Below are 24,439 nucleotides of genomic sequence, written 5' to 3'. Positions count from 1 at the left end.
CCCAACCCCCTCATCCGTGGCCTGACCCCAGAGCCCACATCCCCAGCTGGGACTCTCACCCTCTCCCGCACCTCAACCCCCTGAGCCAGCCCAGTGAAAATGAGTGAGTGAGGGTGGGGAGAGTGAGCGAGAGAAGGAGGGGGGAATGGAGTGAGTAGGGGCGGGGCCTCAGAAGGGGCAGGGCAGGGGGTGGGGCAAGGGTGTTCGGTTTTGTGTGAGTAGAAAGTTGGTAACCCTAATGGAAAAGCAAAGAAATTTCAAGATGGCTACTTTAATAGGTGCCTTGTTAGGAAAGAAGTCAGACATGACAATCATAGTTGTTCCTTCTGGCCTTTAAATCTGTGAACAACTTCTGGTATGAACCTTTAAGCAAACTTATACTTAGGTATTCATCAATTTCATTTTTCACAAACATTCTTATAAACAAACAAAATTTCTTGTATAAATGTTCATGTGAAATGAATAATTGGGCTTGTGAATAATTCTTTTTTTGAGGGCGGGGGGACGACCAAAGATTCCAATACTACGTTTGTGCACTATTTGCTCTGCTTCGTGCTCACTATGTTGTTTGGTCCATCTGCAAGCCTGCTGGAGAGGGAGATTTTGCAATAAAGTCTAAAGAATTTAGGAAATTAGATGCAAGAATGGACATGAGATGGAAGCAGCCTTGGGCTAACTGCATTGGTAATCTGCATACTATTAAGGAATAAGCAACAGCTGTTCTAAGTACAGATGGTAAGGGAAGGGTGGGGGCTTAATTCTTAAGGGAAATCCATCAAAACAAAAAGCCTCTCGTCAATCAGTTTATCATCATTATTTGTTGCATCTCATTTTGTTCAAATAGTGCGCCAAGTAGGGAAGTTAAAGATATGACAAAAGAAGCAGTTAACCTCACAGCAATTATTATAAGCACAGTGTGTGTCAGCTGACAGGATTTTAACCAACAGAAGGTCTACATGCAATGTACAATGGCACCTATGTTTTCTAATTTATGCTTTCCTCAAATGACACTGCAGATTGCATGTAGACCTTCTGTTGGTTAAAATCCTGTCGGCTGACACACACTTTGCCTATAATTGTTTTAGGTTTCATGCAACGATTTACACCAATGCAACTAAAATAGGTCTGGTCGTTTTTGCACGAAACCTAAAACTGATATAAATACCAATAACTATCCATGGATTATCTATGGGAGGCATGTCTGATAGTCCCATGATAGTGCAATTCTGTATCAAAATTCTGAACAATGTTGCCTGTCTGTCAATATCAGTATTCCAGCATGGAACGCAGACGCTCATCTCTAGTTGTTGGAACCTAAACATAATTTAGTTATCTACTTTGAGATGGGCCAAGATAGTGAATATCAACCTCTGCAGCTATAATTAAATAATGCATCTTCCTACTGAACATTCAGCCTAAAACAAAATGGTGCCTAACTTTTTCACCTGGTTAGTACATGGTAGGGTAACAGTTAACACCTTAATATGTCAAGATGAAAAATGACTGTGGCATGGAGTAAAGCTAACCATCCCCCAAACAATGAATAATGTATGTGAAATAAATTAGAGATGTCACAAAGAAACACAGGAAGCTTTAGCTACCTCTGAACTTGGTTTCCCAGCCTAAGCACAGAGATGACAATTTTAGTTCAGCTTTTTGATGCTGTCAGTTTATATGTGAAAGAGAGCATGAGACAATGTTTCCTTAATTTACCTAGGTCTATAAATTATTTATAACCCAGTATTTAATCTGCAATAAAACTTGTGAAGGTGTGTAGAAAGAGCCATGTAAAGATTGGGAAGAAGAGTTGGTAAAAGTCACCAAAGGAACAAAATTTATATTAGAGTCTTGAGATCCCAGGTGACTTCAGGGCCACATTATGCTAGGTGCTGTACAAAACTCATCCCGATAGACAAACTGTCTAAAAAGATGAAACAAAGGGTGGGAAAGGAAACAGAGAAGCGACATGCTTAATATCATACAGCAGTTCAGTGCTGAGCCAGGAACAGAACCCAGTCAAGTGCCCTATGCACTAGATCACACTGTCTCTCTAGCTACCATGTTAGCTAAGAATTGATGAGTAGGGCCCTACCAAATTCACGAAAAATGTGTCACAGACTGTGAAATCTGTTCTTCTCCCGTGAAATCTGATCTTTTGTGTGCTTTTACCCTATACTGTACAGATTTCATAGGGGAGACCAGCGTTCCCCAAATTGGGGGGCCTGACCCAAGAAGGAACTGTGGGGGGGGGGGTTTACAATGTTATTTGGGGGGGGAAAATCACAATTTGCCACCCTCACTTCTGCACTGCCTTCAGAGCTCAGCAACTGAGAGCAGTGGCTGTTGGCCAGGTGCCCAGCTCCGAAGGCAGCGCCCCACCAGCAGCAGCACAGATGTAAGGGTGGCAATAACATACCATGCCACCCTTTACTTCTGCACTGCTGCCTTCAGAACTCGGCGGCTGGACAGTGATGGCCGCTGACTAAGGGCTCAGAGCTGCAGGCAGCAGCACAGAAGTAAGGGTGGCAGTACCATACCATGCCACCCTTACTTCTGTGCTGCTGCTGGCGGCGGCTCTGCCTTCAGCCACTGCCAGCAGCAGTGCAGAAGTAAGGGTAGCAGTACTGCAACCTCTCAGCCCCTACAATAACCTTGTGAACTCCCCACAACTCCTTTGGGTCAGGACCCCTACAATTACAACACTGAAATTTCAGATTTAAATAGCTGAAATCATGACATTTTTTAAATCCTATGACCATGAAATTGACCAAAATGGACCATGAATTTGGTAGGGCCCTAATGATGAGTCTCCCACACTTTAACCAAGTTCATTACTCACTTGTTGCAAGGATGTTCCAGAAGAGCAAATGAAAGTAAGAATGTTCCAGAGACAGTTCTGTTGCATTAAACTCTCAGGAGTGTTTTTTGGTAATAGTTTTAGAGCCATGTAATCAATTACGCACCTGCAGGGTTCCTTAAATCAACACATTTCTATCCAGACTGTCCTGAGAGAGTGAGACAAGGTGGGTGAGGTAATAGCTCTTATTGGACCAGAGTGTCACAGCTAAGTAAGGTGGAACAGATTGTTTAGCATAAGCAGTTAACACACACATGAATGGCAAATAAATGGCAAATGAAATTTAATGTGGATAAATGTAAAGTAATGCACATTGGAAAAAATAACCCCAACTATACATACAATATGATGGGGGGCTAATTTAGCTACAACTAATCAGGAAAGAGATCTTGGAGTCTTTGTGGATAGTTCTCTGAAGACGTCCATGCAGTGTGCAGTGGCAGTCAAAAAAGCAAACAGGAATCATTCAAAAAGAGACACAGAATAAGACGGAGAATATCTTATTGCCCTTATAAATCCATGGTATGCCCACATCTTGAATACTGCATACAGATGTGGTCTCATCTCAAAAAGATATACTGGCATTAGAAAAAGTTCAGAGAAGGGCAACTAAAATGATTAGGGGTTTGGAATGGGTCCCATATGAGGAGAAATTAAGGAGGCTAGGAATTTTCAGCTTGGAAAAGAGGAGTCTAAGGAGGGATATGATAGAGGTATATAAAATCATGAGTGGTGTGGAGAAAGTGAATAAGGAAAAGTTATTTACTTGTTCCTATAATATACGAACTAGGAGCCACCAAATGAAATTAATGGGCAGCAGGTTTAAAACAAATAAAAGGAAGTTCTTCTTCACACAGCGCACAGTCAACTCGTGGAATGCCTTGCCTGAGGAGGTTGTGAACGCTAGGACTATAACAGGGTTTAAAAGAGAACTGCATAAATTCATCGAGGTTAAGTCCATTAATGGCTATTAGCCAGGATGGGTAAGGAATGGTGTCCCTAGCCTCTGTTTGTCAGAGGGTGGAGATGGATGGCAGGAGAGAGATCACTTGATGATTACCTGTTAGGTTCACTCCCTCTGGGGCACCTGGCATTGGTCACTGTTGGTAGACAGGATACTGGGCTGGATGGACCTTAGGTCTGACCCGGTACGGCCATTCTTATGTTCTTATGTCAAAGGGCCATTCAAGGTGAAGAGGCGTGTTAACACCCCTCCAGTTATAGGTGGGTGAAGGAAAGAGGAAAAAGGCAGCGGGGGTAAGGGGTTTGGGATTATTATTGGATTTATTACTGCAACGTGTCTATTCAGTCCATTGGAAAGTGTTGTTGTGCAGGTTTCCTTTGAGGATGAGGACTGATAGGTCAGATCACTTTGTAAAAAGTGCTCACCCACAGGTGATGTGTTTTTGTTGTTATAATTTTTCCTGTGTGAGTTCATTCGAGAGCACAGTGATTTGTGTGGTTTCACCCACATAACCCCCCACCCCCAGCTGCCTCCCTCACCGTCCTTCCTCCCCTCTCCCCACCCTCATGATGGGAGGGGTGTTAACAGGCCACTTTACCTTGAATGGTCCCTTAAAATGTGTTAACTACTTATGCTAAACAATCTGTTCCACCTTGTGTTTAGCTGTGACACTGTGAGTATGTTTCCCAGACCTGAAAAAGAGCCCTGTACGCTCCAAAGTTTGTCTTTTTCACCAAACGAAGTTGGTCCAATAAAAGATATTACCTCATCCACCTTGTCTCTCTCATATCCTGGGATCAACTTGGCTACAACAACACTAAGAAAGTGAGTATTTTTGGTTGCATTTTACTGTTTCCTATAATGAACAGAATAAGGGGAATAAAAAGGAAGCAGGAAACTGGGTTGATAGAGAATATTTAAATTAAGGACACCATGACACTATGAAGGTTTTCATATTGTAAAGATACAGAGGTTAGCGATACATAACAAGCAGGCATTCTTCAGCAGACGGTGTGCAGAACTAGAGCAGGGCAGGAAGAAGACTATTTAAAAGGAAAAATTTGATGCTGTCAAGGAATTTGACACAACAATCACTCTCAATTGCAGTATCATGAAAGAAGCAGATAGCAATGGGATAACAGAAGACAACAAATGTCATCAGAATCCTGCTTCAAGCTATAGAAAGTTTTTCAACAGATGTTCCAGAGGTTACCTAGTGTTTGTTTTTCCTCATGGCCTGGCCTATTACAGTCATTCACAATGCAAGAGGCCAGACCTCCAAGGCTAACAGCACGCATCTCCTCGGCAGCATCAAAACAATAGGTGTTCCTAGTTTATGGCGAGATGCAAAGGAAACAAGAGAGCAGCGTACATTAACCTACCGCACACCCTTCCACTTACTGACAGGGAAGAGCTGAGAGGATGTGGCTATTTTTGGGGAATTACAATGCTGTGTGTTGAAATGGACTAGCTAGTGCTAGTGTGTATGGCAAGTGCAGCCCCCTAGTGGACAGAACCAGTGCGGCTCAGGGCATTTTGATGTATGTTGTTCTCTAATGTCCACCAGGCAAAAAGCTTTTACCCTAATGGAGGCAGATATAAGTATTCATATCGTCATTTGTTACGTGGTTCTGTTCCGCCATTCTAGGTACCAGAACTAATAAAACACAGTGATCTCGTGATTAAGGAAAATTAAGAGTAAGCGGAGGAATGCGGAATGGAAATTTTTTTTATTTTGGTAAATGTATTTAAAGGTGGGGTTGAACGTTAGCATTTTAAAGATATAGATATTAATGTACATTATGAGGTGCTTGAAGCTTTTATCACCAGCTGTTGAGTCCCTTAAAAGAGAATAGGAGAAGATGGTAAGCACTACTTGATCTGGGCTTTCAAGGTTGGGGCTGGATTCTTCCCTTCGGCAGAGAAGTCTATGAAAGAGGCAGTATTTTTTTCCAGGTAATTACCTCCTCAAGGAGGGAGGGTGCAGATTCTGGGCAAAAGGTGTAGTCTCCCAATCCGGCAGATCCAGGGAAGAACGCAAGTCCATGGGATGCAGAGGCAAAAGCTGTGTCTGTGGCTATCCCAGCTGCTCTGCTGAGTCTGACATGGCTGCACAGTGGTCCAAACCTCCAGTAATGTGCATGCAGGTATGTGTGTGCATGTGCACATACACACATCTGCAAGTACACTATAGGTCTGTTGGTGAAAATTGTATCCGTGGGGTGTGCAGGTGATAGCCCATCCAAGTGTATGTGTATACAAAGCGGGGCATGCATTAGTGGAGGCCACTTTAGGGAGCCACTGAACCTCAGTCCCTGAACATATTTTATTTCTACAGCACCATTAGTATGTGTGGTATTTTATAGACAAAATACAGGTTATTTAATTATAGGGTTACTCAGCTTATGGCATAAATTTAATTATCAGGTTAATTCAATTATTCATTATTGCTATAGTATGAAAGGCACTTTTGGTTCATGGTGATGGGATATGGGGCCTTTCACTTCTAGGCTATGGGTTGGACTATAACCAAGATTGGGGATGACTGAAGACTTAGCTGCCGTCCTATGTAAAAGGAGTTGGTGATGTCAGTCCAGTACTAAGTGGACATATGCCCTCATCACAACTGGCATCTGTATTACTGCTAATAAGCCTTCCTGTAAGTGTGCAAACTGAGGGGAGAACATATTAGTCTCGGCTGGATACGAATAGCAGTGCAGATTTCTTTGATTTACCTGCGGTTTCTGTCACACTCTCTAATTTCTTCCTGACAGGGAATGGAAGAAATTTAAAAAGCCTATAGCAAAAAAACTTTAAATAAAAAGCATTACTTTTAATCTATCTTGCCTGCTCCTCCTCTCCCCTGTTTTCTATCCCTTCCCCTCTTATTTTGGTGGCATAATTTGTCCCCTTTTTCTCTTCTCCATTGTGCATGTCGGCCACTGCAAAATGAGACTGGATGGAATCGTCAACTCAGGAGTGCTGCTAGACAGAACTTTTGGAGGAGATGCATCTAAGCTCAAGATGGAGAGATCAAAATTCAGCTGCACTTTGCTTCTGGTTGCAGGAAGAACAGGATGGAGTGAAGGGAGCAAGAGAAGAGTGTAAAGCACAAGAATAGAAGTGATGGAGTTGGGGAGAGACAATGTAAAAATCATGATAAAGAAATGTTCTCAGATAGTTCAGGCCATCTGCTGTTATGCCATAAGCCGTATCCATCAGTGTCTGCACACCTGGGAGCTCAGGGCGAGGAAGGGCTTTTTTTTCAGCACAGACCTGCCAAGAGTATTATTTCAACAAGGAATGGGAGATACCTTTTTTTTTCCCAGTGAGGACAAATAAAAGTTTATTTGCTCCTCGAGTTCTCGTTTTATTTTCCCCTTTTAACAAAATGATCTTAAAATATAAAAGGAAGGTATGTGTAAAAACCACTGCATTCTGAATAAATATATTGTGTACTGGAAAACGAAACTGGATTAAGAGCAATAGGCATTAAAAACCTTCACTCATTAAAACCTATAACTACAAAAAAGAAAAAACAACTTAAATGTTATACACACAACACAGCTGAAGCTCAATTTTCAAACAGACTCCTTCACCCAAACCCAGCAAAGCACAGAAGCCCAGGCTCTCAGCTTTAAGCATGAGAGTTGCCTCACTGAAGCCTTTGGGATTACTCATATGCTTAAAGATGAGCTTTCTCTGGATCGGACAGGACATTTGGATGCTCAGATTGGAACACAGATGCCTTATTTTCAGCCTCAGGCCTTCACTGGCTAACGTGAACATTGGTGCATTAATGCCTGTGTGTGCACTGGAAAGGGTTCAAGTTAATGGGCATTTTGGTCAGTCTCACTTGTGAGGCTTTAACTTCACAAAATGCAGGTGTGAACTTCTTATGCAATACCCAAATAACAGCAATGGTTGTGTAGTGTGGCAACTGCTGGGGTAACTATAATAATCAAGGTTATGGGATTAGCAAAGAAATATACTTAATACTCTCATGTCACTGAAACAATACCAAAACGGTAATTAAGGAATTAAAAACACCTTGATGGCCATGATGAGGCAACCCAGTATGGCTCCTGTAAAAGAATACTGCACCTCTCTAACTTACAAGAGTTCTTTGAATGTGTGTCCACAATGTAGTGGATAATGGAAAACTGGGTGATATAATATGATTTATGTGGAATTTCAGAAAGCCTTTGACAGTCATTCACAAGAGGCTATTAAGGAAACTAATCCTATCATGGACTACAAATTGGCTAATAAAAATAAAGAGTGGAAAAGAAACCATTTGTTCCATCATGGCAAATGATTAACAATGGGCTGCCCTAAGGACCTGTAGTAAGACCGGTTGGTTTGATATACATAGACACCTCTACCCCGATATAATGTGACCCGATATAACACAAATGGCTATAACGTGGTAAAGCAGCGTTTCGGGGGAGTGGATCAAAGCAAGTTCAATATAACACGGTTTCACTTATAACACAGTAAGATTTTTTTGGCTCCCAAGGACAGCGTTATATCGGGGTAGAGGTGTAAATGATCTGAAAAGGAAGTGAAGTGATAGAAACATCTCCAGTGAACAAAATTTGGTTAGTGGAGACTAGAAGAGATTGTGAAGAACTAGAAAGAGAGAGAGAGTCCTAACAAAGATATGTGAATTGGCAACATGATAGCAGATGAAATGCACAATGGAAGGAATTTGAACTACTCATACACATTGCTGGATTCTAAGTTAACTGTAATCACTCAGGAAAAAAGATTGGTGGGTCATTGTGAACGCCTCAATGAAAACCTCTGCTTGCTGTGCAGCAGCAGTCAAAAAAAAACAAACAAAATGTTAGGCAGTATAAAGAAAGGAATAGAAAACAATACTGAAAACAGTGTAGAGCTATTATATCAGTCAGCAGTACAGCCTCACCTGGAATACTGTGTTCAGTTCTGCTCACACTGTCTCCAAAAATATACAGCAGAAACAGAAGGGGCCAGAGAAGGGCAATGAAAATAATTAGAAACATGGAAAGACGGCTATAGGGGGGGAAATTGAAAAGACCTGGCACTCCTTGGCTGATTGAGGCGATGCATGAGAAATTGGTTGCTCCTATTTACCTTTTCACAGAATATAGGAACAAGTGGATATTCAGTGAAATTGAAAGGGAGAAACCGATCAAATGAAATACACAACACACAATTAACCCAATTTAACGATTATGTTAAACAGGATGATTTTTTTTATAAGGGGTATAAACTCCATTCTCCGGGGCATAAGCCAACCACTAACTACTGGGGGAAGGAATAAACATTCCCTCTGGGCAGGTTATTATAAATTGTCTACTACAGGATTCCTTGTACCTTCCAATGAAGTGTTTGCCTCGCACCTTCCTATGAATCAAGTCACTGTCAAGAGATACTGACTTCTGGGCTCATCTGGAATGGCAATCCTGAATAATTACCTCACAAATGTTACTAGTGGCAGTAATAAGTAATAAGTATAATGTACTTAGTTACTAGTGGCATAAAATTATCCAGGCACATTTATCACAAAGTTTAGGCAACAAATTAATACTAACATAGTTTCCAAGATCCTGCCTTTTCTGGAGTGCTGGGCCGGTACTTGTGGAATTGAGAAGCAATTAGTAAATTGGTAAGAGGTATAGCCAGAATTTCAGAGTTGTACATACCTCAACTGTCACCCCCACACCATTCCTCGGCATCCCTCCCCCACAAATACCTGTAAATAAAACACACCAGAGAGGTGTGTGACACAGTCCACATTGCCTCACATGACTCATCAGGAAAAGGGAAGGAGGTGAAGAAGTGGATTGATGGAAAATTGTGTGCAGAGTCTGGACTTTTTCATGTGCTTATTACTCATGCAGTATGACAATAACTTTTCCATGAATTGGGCTCTTTGTTATCAATTGCCATAATTAAAACCCAACAGAAAGGACTGTTGCTGTTTAAATCACATACCGATTCCATTCACAACAGGCACATCATTATTAACTTCCAACATGCTGGGCAAATCATGTTCTCCTTCGTGGCCATTTAAATCCATGTTTTGCTGTTGTGAGCCATTCCCAAAATGTCTAGAATCTTTCTCGTGACTAGCATCTCCGTTCTGTAGGCCATTGTGAGGCTTTTTCAATGGCATGATCTGTAAACCACTGGGCGTAGTTCGGTAAGTCACAGTTTTAGCGGCCCTGTCGCCAGCAGGTGCCGGCTTTGCTGTGTACCCTCTTTTCTGTTTTTGAAGAGATGGGTTAATTCGCTTTCTTTTATGTGTTGATCCTTTGGCCTTCCCAGATTCAGAAGGTCTATGTGATATTTTCTCAACAGATGACCCTCGGCTTTCCCGTAAAAATTTTGGCGCACTGGTCTGTTTCCCATGTTTTGCTCGCTTTTCTCTAGTGACACGTAGTCCGTTGAACTCATCAATAAATTCCTCACAATGCAATAGGTGATGCTCAGGTTCCCAGGTGTCCTCATTGCTTCCATAGCCTTTCCATCTGATAAGATATTCCCATTTGCCCTTTTTGTTCTTCCTTTTGTCAACAATCCTCTCAACCTAATAGAAAAAGAGGAGATACCATTAGCTGTTAGAAAGAAAAACAATTCAGACATGAAAAACATTTAGGGCCTGATCCTCAGTTACACTAAGGTGCCTTTACACTGACAGAGGCTGTTTACCGGGACCTTAGTGTAAATGAGAATCAGGTCCCTGTTGTGAATATAAACTGATATTGCATTCTGGCACTGAACACTGTGTACTGTCTAAGCAGGCTAAACAGAAATTTTGCCAAACAGATCAAACATATTCTCATTTTTTAGAAACCTCTCCGATCCCCTCCCCACATCTGCAGTCACATCAGATCCTCAATAGACCCTGGCTGACTGCTGATGTGGCCTACCTGGCTCCTGCATATACTGCTTGATATTCCATTTATGTATCACAGCTAAATGTCCTCATTTGTCAAAGAGTGCTCACAAGCAAATCTGGCTGTATATATAGAGGAACTTTGCTGGCCCATTGGGTATGTTAATAGCAATCCCATTTGCAGGCACTCACCTGTTTTCCCTGTGAAGGAATCTTAACTATAATAATGTACAACTGTGTTTTCTGTGTACGGCTAACTCTGGGAATATATGAGGCTTAGGATCAGTAAAGAATGTGTGTTCCCATTGAAACTGCATTTCTAAAATGAGACCATATTGTCATCCTCCTCAGCTGTCTCCTATTGAAAAAAGCTAAAGTATCTTTTGCTGCACTCTTTACACATTGAACACTCTATTCTGTGTGTACGTATGCTCTGATAGTGACAGTTCTCTTATTACCTGAACTATAGGAACCCCTGCTACTTCATCTCTGAAACTGTCTCACAAAGACATTGTACTAAATTGTGTGGTCATCCTGTATATTGAGGGCCACATTTGCAACACTGTGTGTGCACTTTTATATTTGCCAGCTCTCCCAAAGTCAGATTTCTCTATGGATGCAGTGTTTGCACTGAAATTTGTGCACACACATCAGTGTATGTGAACTTAGCACATTTATTTTTGAAAATCTGGTCTCTGATGACTGACACTAAACTGAAATTAACTGATTTGCATCTGACACCAAACTCAGTTCAGGTCACTAGATGTATAAAGCGAAAGTTAACAGTACTGGTAGAGACAAAGATAAAATTAAATGGGTTAGTGCAACAACTTTTATTGGTCCCCTGAGGTGAAAAGTCGGCATGTTTACGTGCATTGTACCACTTCCCTCAGCTTATTTTCACTTCCCCCCGCCAAAATTAAATACCTGCTTAACAGTTATCTACTATTAGCTCCTTAACTACCCTTTAGACTACAAAAATGTCCAACTGAATTCATTTGGCACATGCATATGTTGATTTGTTTGCACAATTACATTTTTTTCCATGCATAAAATTGATGGCATGATTTAAAAAAGCATGCTGAAAAACTGCTGACCATAATACTTGTCAGTATACATTCCAAGAAACCTTTGTCCATTCTTGGGCAGCGACTGTGTCTTCATTTATGTTTGTGCCACCCCGAGCACACTTGTGGCCGTCAATGAATAATAAAAGAATATAAGCAGCCTGCTACTTCTACCTGCGTCTTTCAGTGATGCTTCAGTTTAATATTTTAGGCATCACAATTACTTATATGATAGGGTGTATCAAATCATTGAAGGAACTGAGCATCAAAAGGAGATGGTGATTAGAAAGGGGAAAGCTGGTATTTACACATTTTAATGGGCAACTATGGGAAAGAGAATATAGATTAAATGCAGGACTTTCCAAGGAATTTGAGTCTGGTGTTTATCTTTGAACGTTCATAGTTTTACATCAATCTATTTAGTGCAGTATCAATAGAATCCTGAAGGAAAGAGATCCATTTGGAAATAGAAAATAATTCATTAGAGTTAAAAAGATTACAGCTACAGTGCAACACCCATTATCAGCAACTGAGGTCTGTTTCTTAAAAGGTATAAAACAAAAGTGTCCAGTGCTTTTCCAGATTAGATATAAAACCAATCCCACATATTTTTATCCATTCACAGCTCAAAATTATGTTGAAATGTAGTAAAGGGCAAGAGTACATATTAGTAATTTATGTTAAAATACATTACATGGTTATTGTAGGTTTCCCCAAACTAAGCATTATAAACCCACACAATTCAGATTTAAGGTTAAACTCAGGGCGAGGGGGCATCTAAACATCTTAAGTTATGGAACTGTACTGTTAGGATACACAAACAACCTTACACTGCATTACACCAAGCAATAAGCATATGGTTAAGATTAAGAAATTTTACTGTTTGAGGTCCAGGTTAGTTTAAATTGATTTTTAAAAGATACATTCGATTCTTTTCTTTTTTTCCTCCACATGATGTCACAGCACTAGCAAAAACACAATCTCCAATGCCACCTGTCAGCTGCCAGTATCCGTACTGCACTGGCTTCAGGCCAGAGAATAGTACAGGTAGATGACTTTTGCCTGGCTATAGACTGGGGCAGTACATCCATAGTCATCCTGTTGGACCTCGCAATGGCATCTAGTAGTACTGATCCCCAAACACTACAGTCCCACCTCCAAGAGGCAGTAGGATTGTAGGAGGCACCTTGTGATAGCTTGAGGCTGAGGACTGTGATGGGAAATTGTTCCTCCATCTCCACTGCATTCAGCCATGGAATCCATCACGGCTCATTCCAATCTTCTATCTTATTTAACAGCTACAGAAAGCCACTGGGGAAACAGATGAATCAACATCTCCTCCACACTGAATATAACAGCACCCTCTCCCAGCTTTCTCATGCTGATATAAGTACAATGATGAAGAGCAGCTGCCTAAAGTGGGATCTAGGCAAGGTGGAGGTGACTTGTAGGGAAAGAAAAAGCACTTAGAAGAACTAGCCTCCTCCATAAAGTCCAATCTTAAGGACATCTTCCCTCAGATAGCTAAATTATTTTGAAGCGTTGTGATCCTGTTGCATTTAATATTATCAGATGTCCACATGACACTAGCTGCAAAAAAAACCTACTCATTTCTGTCTGTGGCTGGGTAGAAAATGTAGTATCAGATTATGGAACGCAGTCCTGGCCATAGTGATCCACACATTCATGACCTTGATTATTGCAGCACACTGTATCAAGGAAAGAAGTCATGTGTCCTGGACAAGCTCCAATTGGTACAAAATTGAGAAGCCCATTTGCTAAGTAACAAGGTTGCTGTGAACACATCACATCACACTGGTAATCTTCCCATTGTGTACAAAGTCCAATTCAAGATCTCTGTCTTGATACACAAAAATATTTATCAGGCTGACTCTACTGATCTGGGAGATCACCTCTCCCTTTGCTACCATGACCTTTGCAACAGCTATGTTCCACCAGAACAATGGAACTGTTAACCATTAGAGAAGGTTGATTACAAAAGACAGATCGTTAACAGGACCGAACTGTGGACCTCACTCTCACAGGAGACATAGATGACAAAGGACCTCACAATTTTCACAATTACATACAGAATATCTTTTCAACGTAGCTTTCCCATAATAAACTCACAAACAAAATTTCTACTAACTAATCAAGTGTAATCCTACCTCTGAGAAGGAAAGAGGCCATTTTGTTTCTTCTTTTTAACATTTGGGAAGTATTCAGATACTTCAGCAATAGAGCACTGTAAATATTTACACAGACAAGAAGGGCGAATAGGAGGACTCTATTCCTAAGGAATAGCACACTAGCAATGGAGAATATTATAAGTGGTCCACACAACACACAATTGCTTCCAGTACAATGTAGGAGCAGAGAGACAGACAGACACGAGTATCACGAATATACATGTGCAACAAGAACGCGAAAAAAGGCACCAAATGATGCACAACACGTATGACTAGATACCTGCCTACCCCTCCCTGCTGTCCCTTTGTGCACTGTTGAGTTATAGCCTCAAGCACAATTGCTGGGCCTTTCAACATGGCCCCTTTTCCTCAGTGGCTTCATGTCCTTCATTTATGCCAACCCCGTTCGGAGTGCTGCTCTGCCGTCTAAATGTATTCAGCAGAAGCAGAGCAGTGCTTCAGTTTGGACATGAATTTCATATCTATTCCCCATCACGTGGTACAACTTCCACCATTTCCCTTCAATGTGCAGTGAACACCAACAGCCCAATTGGCCATATATTTTTTCTAAAATGATTGGTTTTAATTTCTACTATATCAGTTGAAAAATGCTCTGTAAAAATCTTCTTGCATTTAGTGTAAGCTTTCAGAAATTCATAGGAATTTTTCTTAAGAAATTATTCTGACAACTAGTGATTAATGGAAATGATATTTCAGTTTTTCTCCCAGAATACACAATTTCTGTTTAAGTAAAAAGATCTGTTACTTCCACTTCTTATTTTCCATATTTCCCATCAGTTCACTCTTCAATGAACAATGTATAACATCTGCAAAAAAAGCAGTCTTGGTAGTCTTGTATTTGGCACCTTGAGTTTATTATATTTGGTTTGGAAAACTAGATATTTAATCTAATAAAAACTACATTACCTAATTATGCTGCTGTCCTATCTTTTATAAGCACAAGTACATTGTAGAAGTATCATAGTTAAGAGTGTCAGAGTTTTACATGTGTCATTACTTCCTTTGACTGTACAATAGGCATACAAGCTAATACTGGGTGAATCGAAATGTTACTAAATATGTTTTAAGAGAAGAAATGGAATGAAACCATGACATCTGTGGAAATGCATTTTTAACGCTACTTTTCAACTTTCAAGTGTGGATGATTCAGAATCTTAGCAGTATTCTCACCTATATAGGTTAAGAGGAATGACATAAATGAAATAACATCCTTTTTGATTAAATACATATATGGGGACACAGTATTCGTATTAGATCAGGAAACAATGGTACAGATTTGCAGAGTTTTGTAAGCTAAAATGTGAATGCAGAATTTGTGCATGCAATTAGTGATTGCATGAGCAAATAACCAGTTAAATGTAATTAGTGAAATTGCACAGGTCATGTCTATGCATGTTCTTGAATTAGCACTTGAACTTCTATATCAGTGGTTTCCAAAATTTGTATAACATGGACTGCTGAACAAAGATGATACATACTGCATACACAGCATGCACATTTTGCTCATTCATAAAAAATACAACATGCAAATAATTTGTTATAGAAGTAGTAGATCAAATCTCAAAGAAATTGTAGGTTCAACCCTTAAAAATTAATTTTATCAGTTCAATGACATCAACAGGCATTGGTGTATAATTAAAGCACTGTGCATGCTGTCACAATTCAGATAATCAGATCAACACAGCATATATAAAACTCTTCACATTTCAGCAAGACTACATATAATTCAGCCTGCCTAATCATGGAAACAAATCACCTTTCCAACAGGATATGGTTGGAAGATTACATACCTAAATCCTTATTTCCAGAATGGGCAGAAGAAATCACCTCTTTTTTGACCACATCTATCTGTATGTGGACAGATGCTGTAAATAGTAATCTGTGACACCAAAACAGCCCCTGTCAACGTGCAATGGGGAGGAACAGACTGACTTCCTGGAATGGACTGGGAAAACTGCCTTTCATTACTGTGAGTTATAGTACTTGCACTACTTTTCTGTCTCCTTCATTTTGAGTTTTTGCCCCACATTGAGTGCCAGTATGTTGTGAGAGATGGAAAGGGCTTGTGAACAAGGTGCCAAAGGAAACAAATAAAGACTATCCGATCCAACGTGCTTGCCTTTTAAAAATTAATTATTGTACTAACTTCCTGCTTTTTCCACTCGATCACTTACAGTCCTCCTCTTTTCTTCAGAAATAATCTTACGTGTCGCATGAATTTTGCTTCCATCACCTTCCTTTGTAACTCATTTCTGACCTTTGGATTTAATTTACAGAAAGCTGATTGTCCAAACACCTGGGCAATGTGTGGTAAAAATACAGGACCAGTTTTTCAGCAGTGCTCAGCCCCCACATTAAAAGCAATGGGAACATCTGAGTGCTGGGCCTTTCTTGAAAATCCAACACAAAGTTTAAAAACTAGAAGAGATCCAATGACCCACCTGAAAAAAACCCTCCCTACTGAACCTGCACAGTGAAGGAAAGAGGAAAAGCTAAATAGATATGAATATATAAAAGGAAAATTTACTTGTTCTAAATCACCCACAGACAGTACTTCCGCAGACATCTTTAGGGAAGAAGTTCAACAGACAAAGTCCTGGTGCTAACAAGGCTCAACTTCTTCCGCTTCCTCGCTTCTGTTTCTAGGTTTACCAATTTCTAATCCTCTGGAATCTCTCCTGAAGTGAGTGAACTGTTAAAAATGCCCATGAAATGTTCACTGGTTTACCTGCTGTGATGTCTTAGAACATGGGTTCTTCAACTGGGGGTTGGGACTCCTCAGGGGGTCATGAGGTTATTACATGGGGGCGTTGCGAGCTGTCAATCTCCACCCCAAATCCTGCTTTGCCTCAGGCACATATAAAAGTGTTCAATATATAAAAAAGTGTTTTTAATTTATATGGGGGGGGTTGCACTCAGAGGCTTGCTATGTGAAAGGCGTCATCAGTAAAAAAGTTTGAGAGCCACTGTCTTAGACGACTACAAAGAATACTCAGAATATAAAAGTGAAACATTGAAATTTCAGAATAGTATTTGGAAATACGTACTTGAAATGTTTCTATGTGTGTATGGATATGAATTGGGTGGCTGCATATGCCTGGGAAGAGAGTGGAGGGCAGGCCCAGGAGGGGTCAGCCATTTTAATAATTGCAACAGGACTAGAGGTTGACACATAGGGGCCAGAAGGAGTTTTCATAAGCAAAGAGTTTTTAGAGGCAGTCTACACTCTTATGGTGTACCTGGACCTCTGGTTTTCTGAGGCTGAAACCTGGGAATAGAGCTGGCCTGCTCCTCTTTATACCAGTTTACACCAAAGGAGGCTACGGCCCACTGCCTGTTGTGTTTGAAAAAACCAAACAGACCACAACTATGGCTCTTCCATCCACGCTCACATCGCTACCTGCCTCCTGGCATGTCTTCTTAGAAATCCTATCACTATCTGAAATTCAATCTCTTTAAAATTGAACTACTCGTCTTGCCTTCCAATCTTTGCTCTTCTCTGCCTCTTTTCACTATTTCTTTTTGACAACTGCCATTATGTTTCCTGACTTCATTCCCATAGTCTCAGTGTAATCTTCTCTCTCTCTCCTCCTTTCTCTCCTTTTCCAACCATTTCCAGTCTCTTACAAGATCCAATGCTTCTTCCTCTTTAATATCTTTTCCTTGCTGTCTCTGCTACCAAAACCTATTTTCATTCCCATGTCTTCTCTCACCTTGATTACTGCAACTTTCTCCTGGTCTGATCTAATTGCCTTTCCCTTCTACCTATTCCAATTTGTCAAAATAATGCCTGTGTTCAAACCATATTCCTCTCCCACCCTAATCTCAAGGGGATTTTCTAAACCACTTGACTGCATTAGTACACACAAAATACATTAGCATCCTTCAGAAAAGTCCACAGTGCTATGGTGCCTTTCCCATTGGGCAAGGTCAATTTAATTTCAAACGCAGATAAAATGCCATATCCACCCTTCCTAGCTTTTGTGGATTTTAATTTTGTCATCAACTTGTAGCTTTTGAGGGTGTCTTGCTAGCTGGACTCTCGTCTAAAAGCCTATATAGAGGGTTCCAATGTACATTCAGATGAAAGGCAGATTCTTAATGCAATGTGTGGATTTTGAAATTCCATCTGCCATTGTATTGTAAGTATTAATATTTAAATTATTAAAGGAACACTGCCAAGGCTGCTGGCAGGGAAAAAAGAGACCAACCATGCTTTTACTTGTGGGTGCACATACTGTAACACGACCTATGGTAAACATGCTGTGTTTGCTGACTATTCATGTGAGCAGTCAGGGTAATGAAATATACAAGAATCCTACTCTGGAAGAAGGGAATTTTTGTATAATTCAATACTGTGACTACCGTCAAGAACAGAGCCAGAAAAGGGGAGTAGAGGGATGACAGGACATTCACATGTTTGTGTTACACACACACACAGACTGTGCCCTGGATGTTTTCTTGATAGGTCGCTTAGCAGAACAATTGGTGTAACTTACATTTAATTATTTTTAAACAACACTGACACTCTTATTTTGGAAAACTGATTAGTTTTTTAGGATTAAGAGCCATGTCGTTAGGAAAATTCTCTATTTTGGATAGATGTAATTTACATAGACAAAATTTCTTGTACCTAAAAAGATTAAAACATAGACTACACCCTTGCACCATTACATCAAAAGGACTAGGATGCATAACAGTGAATGAGGCTTCTTTAGGTTAATCAAAGAGTAGTTGATTAGAATTTTCAAAGTAGTTGCTAACTAGTTCTGTCAAGTAATCTAGTCTGTTCAAAAATAATACTGAATGCAATAAATTCCCACCAAAATAATCACATTCCCTTCTCTCATAACAAAAATGCCTGCCTAAATAGTTCAAAACTCACTTACAAAGCATCAAAGCACAGAGCACAACATGTGGAAAGATAATGAAGATGGGTTTCCCACTTATTTTAAAGAATAATGATGCAATTGCATTGCCAAATGGCCATTTTCTAAGGCAGGGGTAAACTGTTCCCTTGTACAGGAAGTAAGCCAATGAATGTTCTTCAGTGTTTATTTTTTTTTACAAAAAGCACAAAATAAGAAGCCAGGCTTCTCAATGTCTCAGCTTCTGTTGGATAAAAAATTAGAATTTGGCTATGATTGCACACTCGACAATCCTGCTAATATAACTTATTTCAAAATGAAGCTGTTAGAATTCCACCCAAGGCATTTGAGTTTGATGACGGATACTTATTTTTATTTCACTACTAAGCTACAGCTGGTAGTTTTTACTGTGCAACTAAATTTGTTTTGCAGTGGTGTAGTGCATACTTTAAATATAGAAACAATAGATGTGTTTTCAGTTTACATACTAACAAAGGAAAAAATAAGTACAGGTTCCTATTTACTGCTAAAAGTGAGATTTAAAAATAAAGCCTGTACATTGTGTTAATGCAAAAGATTTGAGAAGTGGATAAACTTTGTTTTAAGTACAGCTATGTTTGTATGGTCTATTTTTGTGACTAACATTGATGAATATAGGGGAAATGAGACATCAAAATATTTGTAAAGCACTACAATGCTTGCCTACCATAGGAGATGCAAGTTCGGCTTTCAGCTTGTGTGGGCCAGATCCTCAAGTGGTGTAAATTGGCATAGCTCCCTTTGAGTTCAGCATACCTATGGAGTGTTGGGCCAGTTGATAATCTAGCCCATCTGAGCTCAGTCCTATGTACTGAGGGAGTGAAACATGAGACAGGATGCAGGTGCACGAGGATGCAAGAGTTAATTACAACTTTGATAAGCATTAAGAAGTAAGGGCCTGATTCTGAATACACTTACTCTTGCTTTCCAATGCCATAACTCCATTAGTGTCAATGGAGTTGCTAATTTACACAGGTGCGAGATCAGAATTATTTTTATTTCTCTTGGTTTTAAAATTAGGGAACTTGAGTGGTGGTGACGGGGTTTTTTTTTTTTAAACTTCACAGCTGAAGGGCTTGTGCAAAACACTCACTGGTTGCCTGCTGAGATACCTTGACAATAAGAACATACACTATTATTACTGGAGTATTTCACTGAAAATGTACAAATCTTTCTTTAATTGAGAACATTTGTTTAATTAAAAAGTTGATAAAGTCTGCAAAGAATTAAATATCTACTGATTCTACTGCTTTACTGCCCAGTTCTACTCACTACTCTATCCTCCTCATTGCACTCCTACTGACCAGGAAAGCATGTAGGGACAGACCCTTGGCTGGCGTACACTGGCACAGATCTATTGAAATCAATGAGGCTATACTGAGGCCAACCGAGGCTCTGGCCCATTGTTTTTTGTTTGAGAATCTTAGTTTTATCTGCTAAGGCCAATTTACGTGAAAAGAAAATCTGTATCAACCGAAGAATCTGAAATGTAAAGAGGTAATTTCAAACTCAGCATCACATAAAAATACCACTGTACTTGACTGATTATACTAACTGCTTTTACAGGATTTGGCTATATTTTCTTTCTGCTAAGGGCCCGAAGCCGCTTCTTTGGAAATCAATGATAAAATTCCCACTGCCTCCACAGAAGCAGGATCTGGCCCAACTTCCGGCGTACTACTCATGGCAATGATAATAATTCAAGTAAGAAGAGGTGAGTAGGATGCAGGCTGGATTTCAAGACCCTAAGAGGGCTGGTATTTCTGTGACAGTTGTACAGCTCTAACAATGGAATATGCTGGAAAGATGTTAACATTAGTCATGTTTTTAAACACGTACAGGAACATATTAGAAGCAGTTAAGCTTTTCACTAGCATCAAACTAAATGCTGGGGGTTATTTTACAACGTCCAGAAATGCAGGAAGTAATTACTAGTTTACATAAATGCTGTACCTGAAACCATTAGCATTAATGAGCTCTGCCTGTTGTCTTTCGTGTGCTTCTATTTCCCCATTCAGTTGCAGGTTATTTAGGTCTCCTGTTCTTGTAAATTTCTTCCAGTCTTTTTCCTTCTCCATATGGACCTGATTAATGCCCACTGAACCCAGTAGAAATACTACTAGTCACTTCAGTTGGACTCTATTGCCTCTACCTCATAGATCAGCCAGAAGTGGTGATTCAGTGAACAAAGATAATAATGAAGGTGCACTTTTAATGCTATATTAATAATCGTTTGAACTGCTGGGTTGTAGTGCCCCTCTTTCAGCATCAGTAATAAAATAAGCCTCCTCACTCCTGTGTGGCAGGTAAGTATTTGTATAGCTGTCTGGCACAACAGAGTGGAAAACGCAAGCAAAAAGAGGGTAGGGCCCAACTTTTGAGAAGTGTCTGCTCATAGTGGGTGAGCCCATGGATCTAATATTCAGAGGTACTGAGCACCCACAACTCCAAAGAAGTCAATAGGAACTTTATCTATTCAGAGATGCTCTTTTCTTCCAGCTTCTTGCAGTGGGACATAGAAGTAGGTATTCTTCTGGGGCAGTTTCTTGGCTGTGGAGAACTTATGCGCTAGGTATAAGACAAGAGACAACAGGTGGATATAACAGATAGGTGAGGGGAAGTGCAAGATAACAAGATAATACTGATCAGCATAAGAATAACTACCAAGAAGGAAGAATGATAGACTACTATCCTCTCAAAAACAGCATTCAGGTGAGCAGTGTCACTGGGCAAGATTTGGACTTCAGTTACCACATTGGCTTCTGTGGAGTCACTCGAGATTTACACTGATGTAGTTAAGATCAGAATCTATCCCAATGTAAAATCAATATATTATGGGTGCCTGGAAGGAACAAACTAATACCTTACTGATAGTGCTAAAGACAGTTATGAAAGTTGTCAGCAGATATCAGGCTGATGTGTTTCCAAGAATCCACAGAATAGCTGATTAGAAGGCTACATTAAGAGACTGGCAGTCTGCAAAGGCCAGGAAGCAATGGAACAGGAGCATATTTAACTGATTTGATGTAAGTACATATTCTGGGGTCATCAGAGGCAATGTGTGTGTGAAAGACCATTTCCTCACAATTTAAATGAAAGACCACTTGCTATGGAGAAGCCTTAACACTACTGTGCTTGTACAAGTTGGATGTGTGTGAAATGAGCCATGTTCTGACTCTACACCATGCTGCATGGCACACTACTGAGCTTATGTCATCATGCAGAAAGTAACACTTTGTAAATTCAGAATAGAGTCCTCCACATTAATCAGTCTGAACTCTCTGCTATTTTGTAAGACCAAAAACAGGCAGTGAAGTCAGTTCTTTCCATCACCCCCCATTACCCATAGCTAGAGTGTTGAATAAAGAAGTTATTATGTAGTCACAGAACTCTGATGGCAATAGAAAGTGAAGTACAAACACCACAGGGAGGATAGAATGAGACTGGTACGCAGTAGAGTCAGACAATCACATGTTCCCTTCTGCTCTCCTCAGGGACAGCTAAACAGACCCTGTTCAGAGGCCACTTTGGCAATATCCAGAATCTTCAGCTTTCCTTGACCCCACTCAATCTGGTTTCAGCCTTGGTATTGTACACAAGCCAAGCACCATTAGCTGTTGCTTGCTGGTTCTTTTAGACCTGCCAGCCTCCTTCATTATTCTTGATCATGAGGTTTCAGTGACATGTCTGCAGACCTCCCAGGTATAGATGGCATTGCTGTGGAATGGATCCATTCTTCCTTTCTGAGAAATCTGACAGGGTGGTATTAAGAATTGCTCATCTGTCCTGAGGGCTCTCCCATGCAGAGTACTACAGGGTTCTGAGGTGTTGTTCATCCTGTTTAACATGCCTATGAGGCTAATAGGCAGGTTAATGAGGAGGCCTGGGCTACAATGTCTGTATGCTAATGACACCAATCTCTGTATCTCCTGACCCTTTTGGTGAGCAGAGACGTATCCAGAATCAGGATGAAACTGGAGCTCAGATGAAGCTCTGGCTCCCTCCAGGGATGGCTGTGGTATGATTGTGCTGCTAGGGAAAGCAACCAGAAGAAATGGTGATTTATATCAGTCCCCTTAACTGAGGGAGTTTTTCTGCTATTTGTTAGCTGGATGAGGATTGATTTAGATCCTCCTTTGCTCAGGAATGGACATACGGAAGTAGTAGCCCAGACACAGGACTTTCTGATGTGGGAAAGTTCTCCCTGCCTTTGTCAGATTGGGATTAGGCTGCTGCAGTGCCCTCCATGGCACTATACCACTCACAAACTTAAGCTGGTAAAGGTTTCAGCTGCTTCCTTATTAAGTGAAGGTTCATGCAGAGAACACTTATATCGGTGCTCTGAGATCTACACTGCCTTCCAGTTAGTTTCTGGGTGGAATTTCATATGTTGGTTTTAACTTATAAAGTTTTGGGTCACAGTTTGCATTAAGGTTCCATTTATAAATGATTTATTATTAAAAGGTGTTTTAATAAATGACTAATAATTAGGGACTGTCAGAGTCTAGCAGCTAATTAGGTTGCTTATAAACATGGCTTATAACTATGATTTATCTTTTTACTGTTGTGCTTATAATCCTCTATAACATATATATATATATTTGTAACATGTTTATAATATCTACTAATCATTTACTAACTCTGTATAAACTATTTATAAATGGAACTTTAATATAAAGTTCGGCCAAATTTTCGGTGGTATCTGTAATTAGTTAATGTGATTGACTAACAGATGTCAAGCTTAGGAAGCTGCTGGCAGGGATTTTCCCATGTGCAACTCTGGAACTTCCTTCCTTCCTCGATTCTTGATCCAGGATTTGTTGATTTTCAGGTCACACTGCGAGAATCATCTATTCTCTCAGACATTTTAGGGCAAGATAAGACTGGGCTGGTTTGTTGCAGGGTCTCATATAGGGTGCATTTTTAATCACTAAATGGGCAAGTTGTGATATTAAATGGGCTATACCGTGAAGTAGCTATTGCTGCTAAAGTCCCCTCCTTAAAGGATACAGAACGAGTAGTCTATTTTTAGTGTTTGCTTGGATGTTTAGCCTAGAAGCAGTTTTGTCCAGTAGATGGACCACTGGATTGGAGCTTAGAAGACTGAGGTTCTATTCCCAGCTCTGCCATTGACCTACTGGGTGACCTTGGACAAGTCACTTCACCTATCTGTGCCTCAGTTTCCTCATCTGTAAAATTGCCTTCTTTGTAAAGTGATTTGAGATCTAGAGATGAAAATTACTATGATAGTTAGGTGGTATTATCAGAGGTTGTGAAGGTACTATTAAATGTCTATCTCAATCCGTTTGCAAGTTGAAAATTATGATGAAGAGAATGTGTGAAGCTATTTCTTTGCAAGCCTAGGAAACAGCATAAAATGGAAGAAAAGAAAGATAATTCATTTATATTGTCTCTCTGTATTTAGCATTTATGCCAGCTGATACCTGCATTTAGCATTTATGTGAGTAAATTATGCAATGCAGTGTTCTGAAAAGACCAGGAGGATCCAAGGATGCTAGGAGGGAACAGCAGGTTCATATGATGAATG

At 40.2% G+C, this 24,439-nt stretch overlaps 1 protein-coding gene and 1 long non-coding RNA gene across 4 annotated transcripts in view; one reads left to right on the top strand and one right to left on the bottom strand.

The window, feature by feature from the left end:
• The window catches only part of LOC120384263, a 63,029-nt gene extending 55,897 nt beyond the window's left edge, over positions 1–7,132 (top strand). The window contains exon 3 of the long non-coding RNA XR_005588718.1: positions 6,889–7,132. This is a non-coding gene — a long non-coding RNA (uncharacterized LOC120384263). The remainder of the gene's footprint in view (positions 1–6,888) is intronic.
• Positions 1–24,439, bottom strand: part of CDYL2 (chromodomain Y like 2) — a 78,642-nt gene that overhangs the window by 28,203 nt on the left and 26,000 nt on the right. For 2 of the 3 annotated variants that reach the window (XM_039502677.1, XM_039502676.1), the window contains exon 2: positions 9,804–10,398. In XM_039502677.1, coding sequence (XP_039358611.1) covers positions 9,804–10,398 — 595 coding nt within the window. Of the gene's footprint in view, positions 1–9,803; positions 10,399–19,558; positions 19,636–24,439 lie in introns of those variants that run through there. The other variant, XM_039502675.1, reaches the window with a different exon arrangement.

The sequence above is a fragment of the Mauremys reevesii genome, linkage group 16, assembly GCF_016161935.1.
Source record: "Mauremys reevesii isolate NIE-2019 linkage group 16, ASM1616193v1, whole genome shotgun sequence".
Classification (NCBI taxonomy): Eukaryota; Metazoa; Chordata; order Testudines; family Geoemydidae; genus Mauremys; species Mauremys reevesii.
This window is presented reverse-complemented; position numbering and strand designations above follow the sequence as displayed.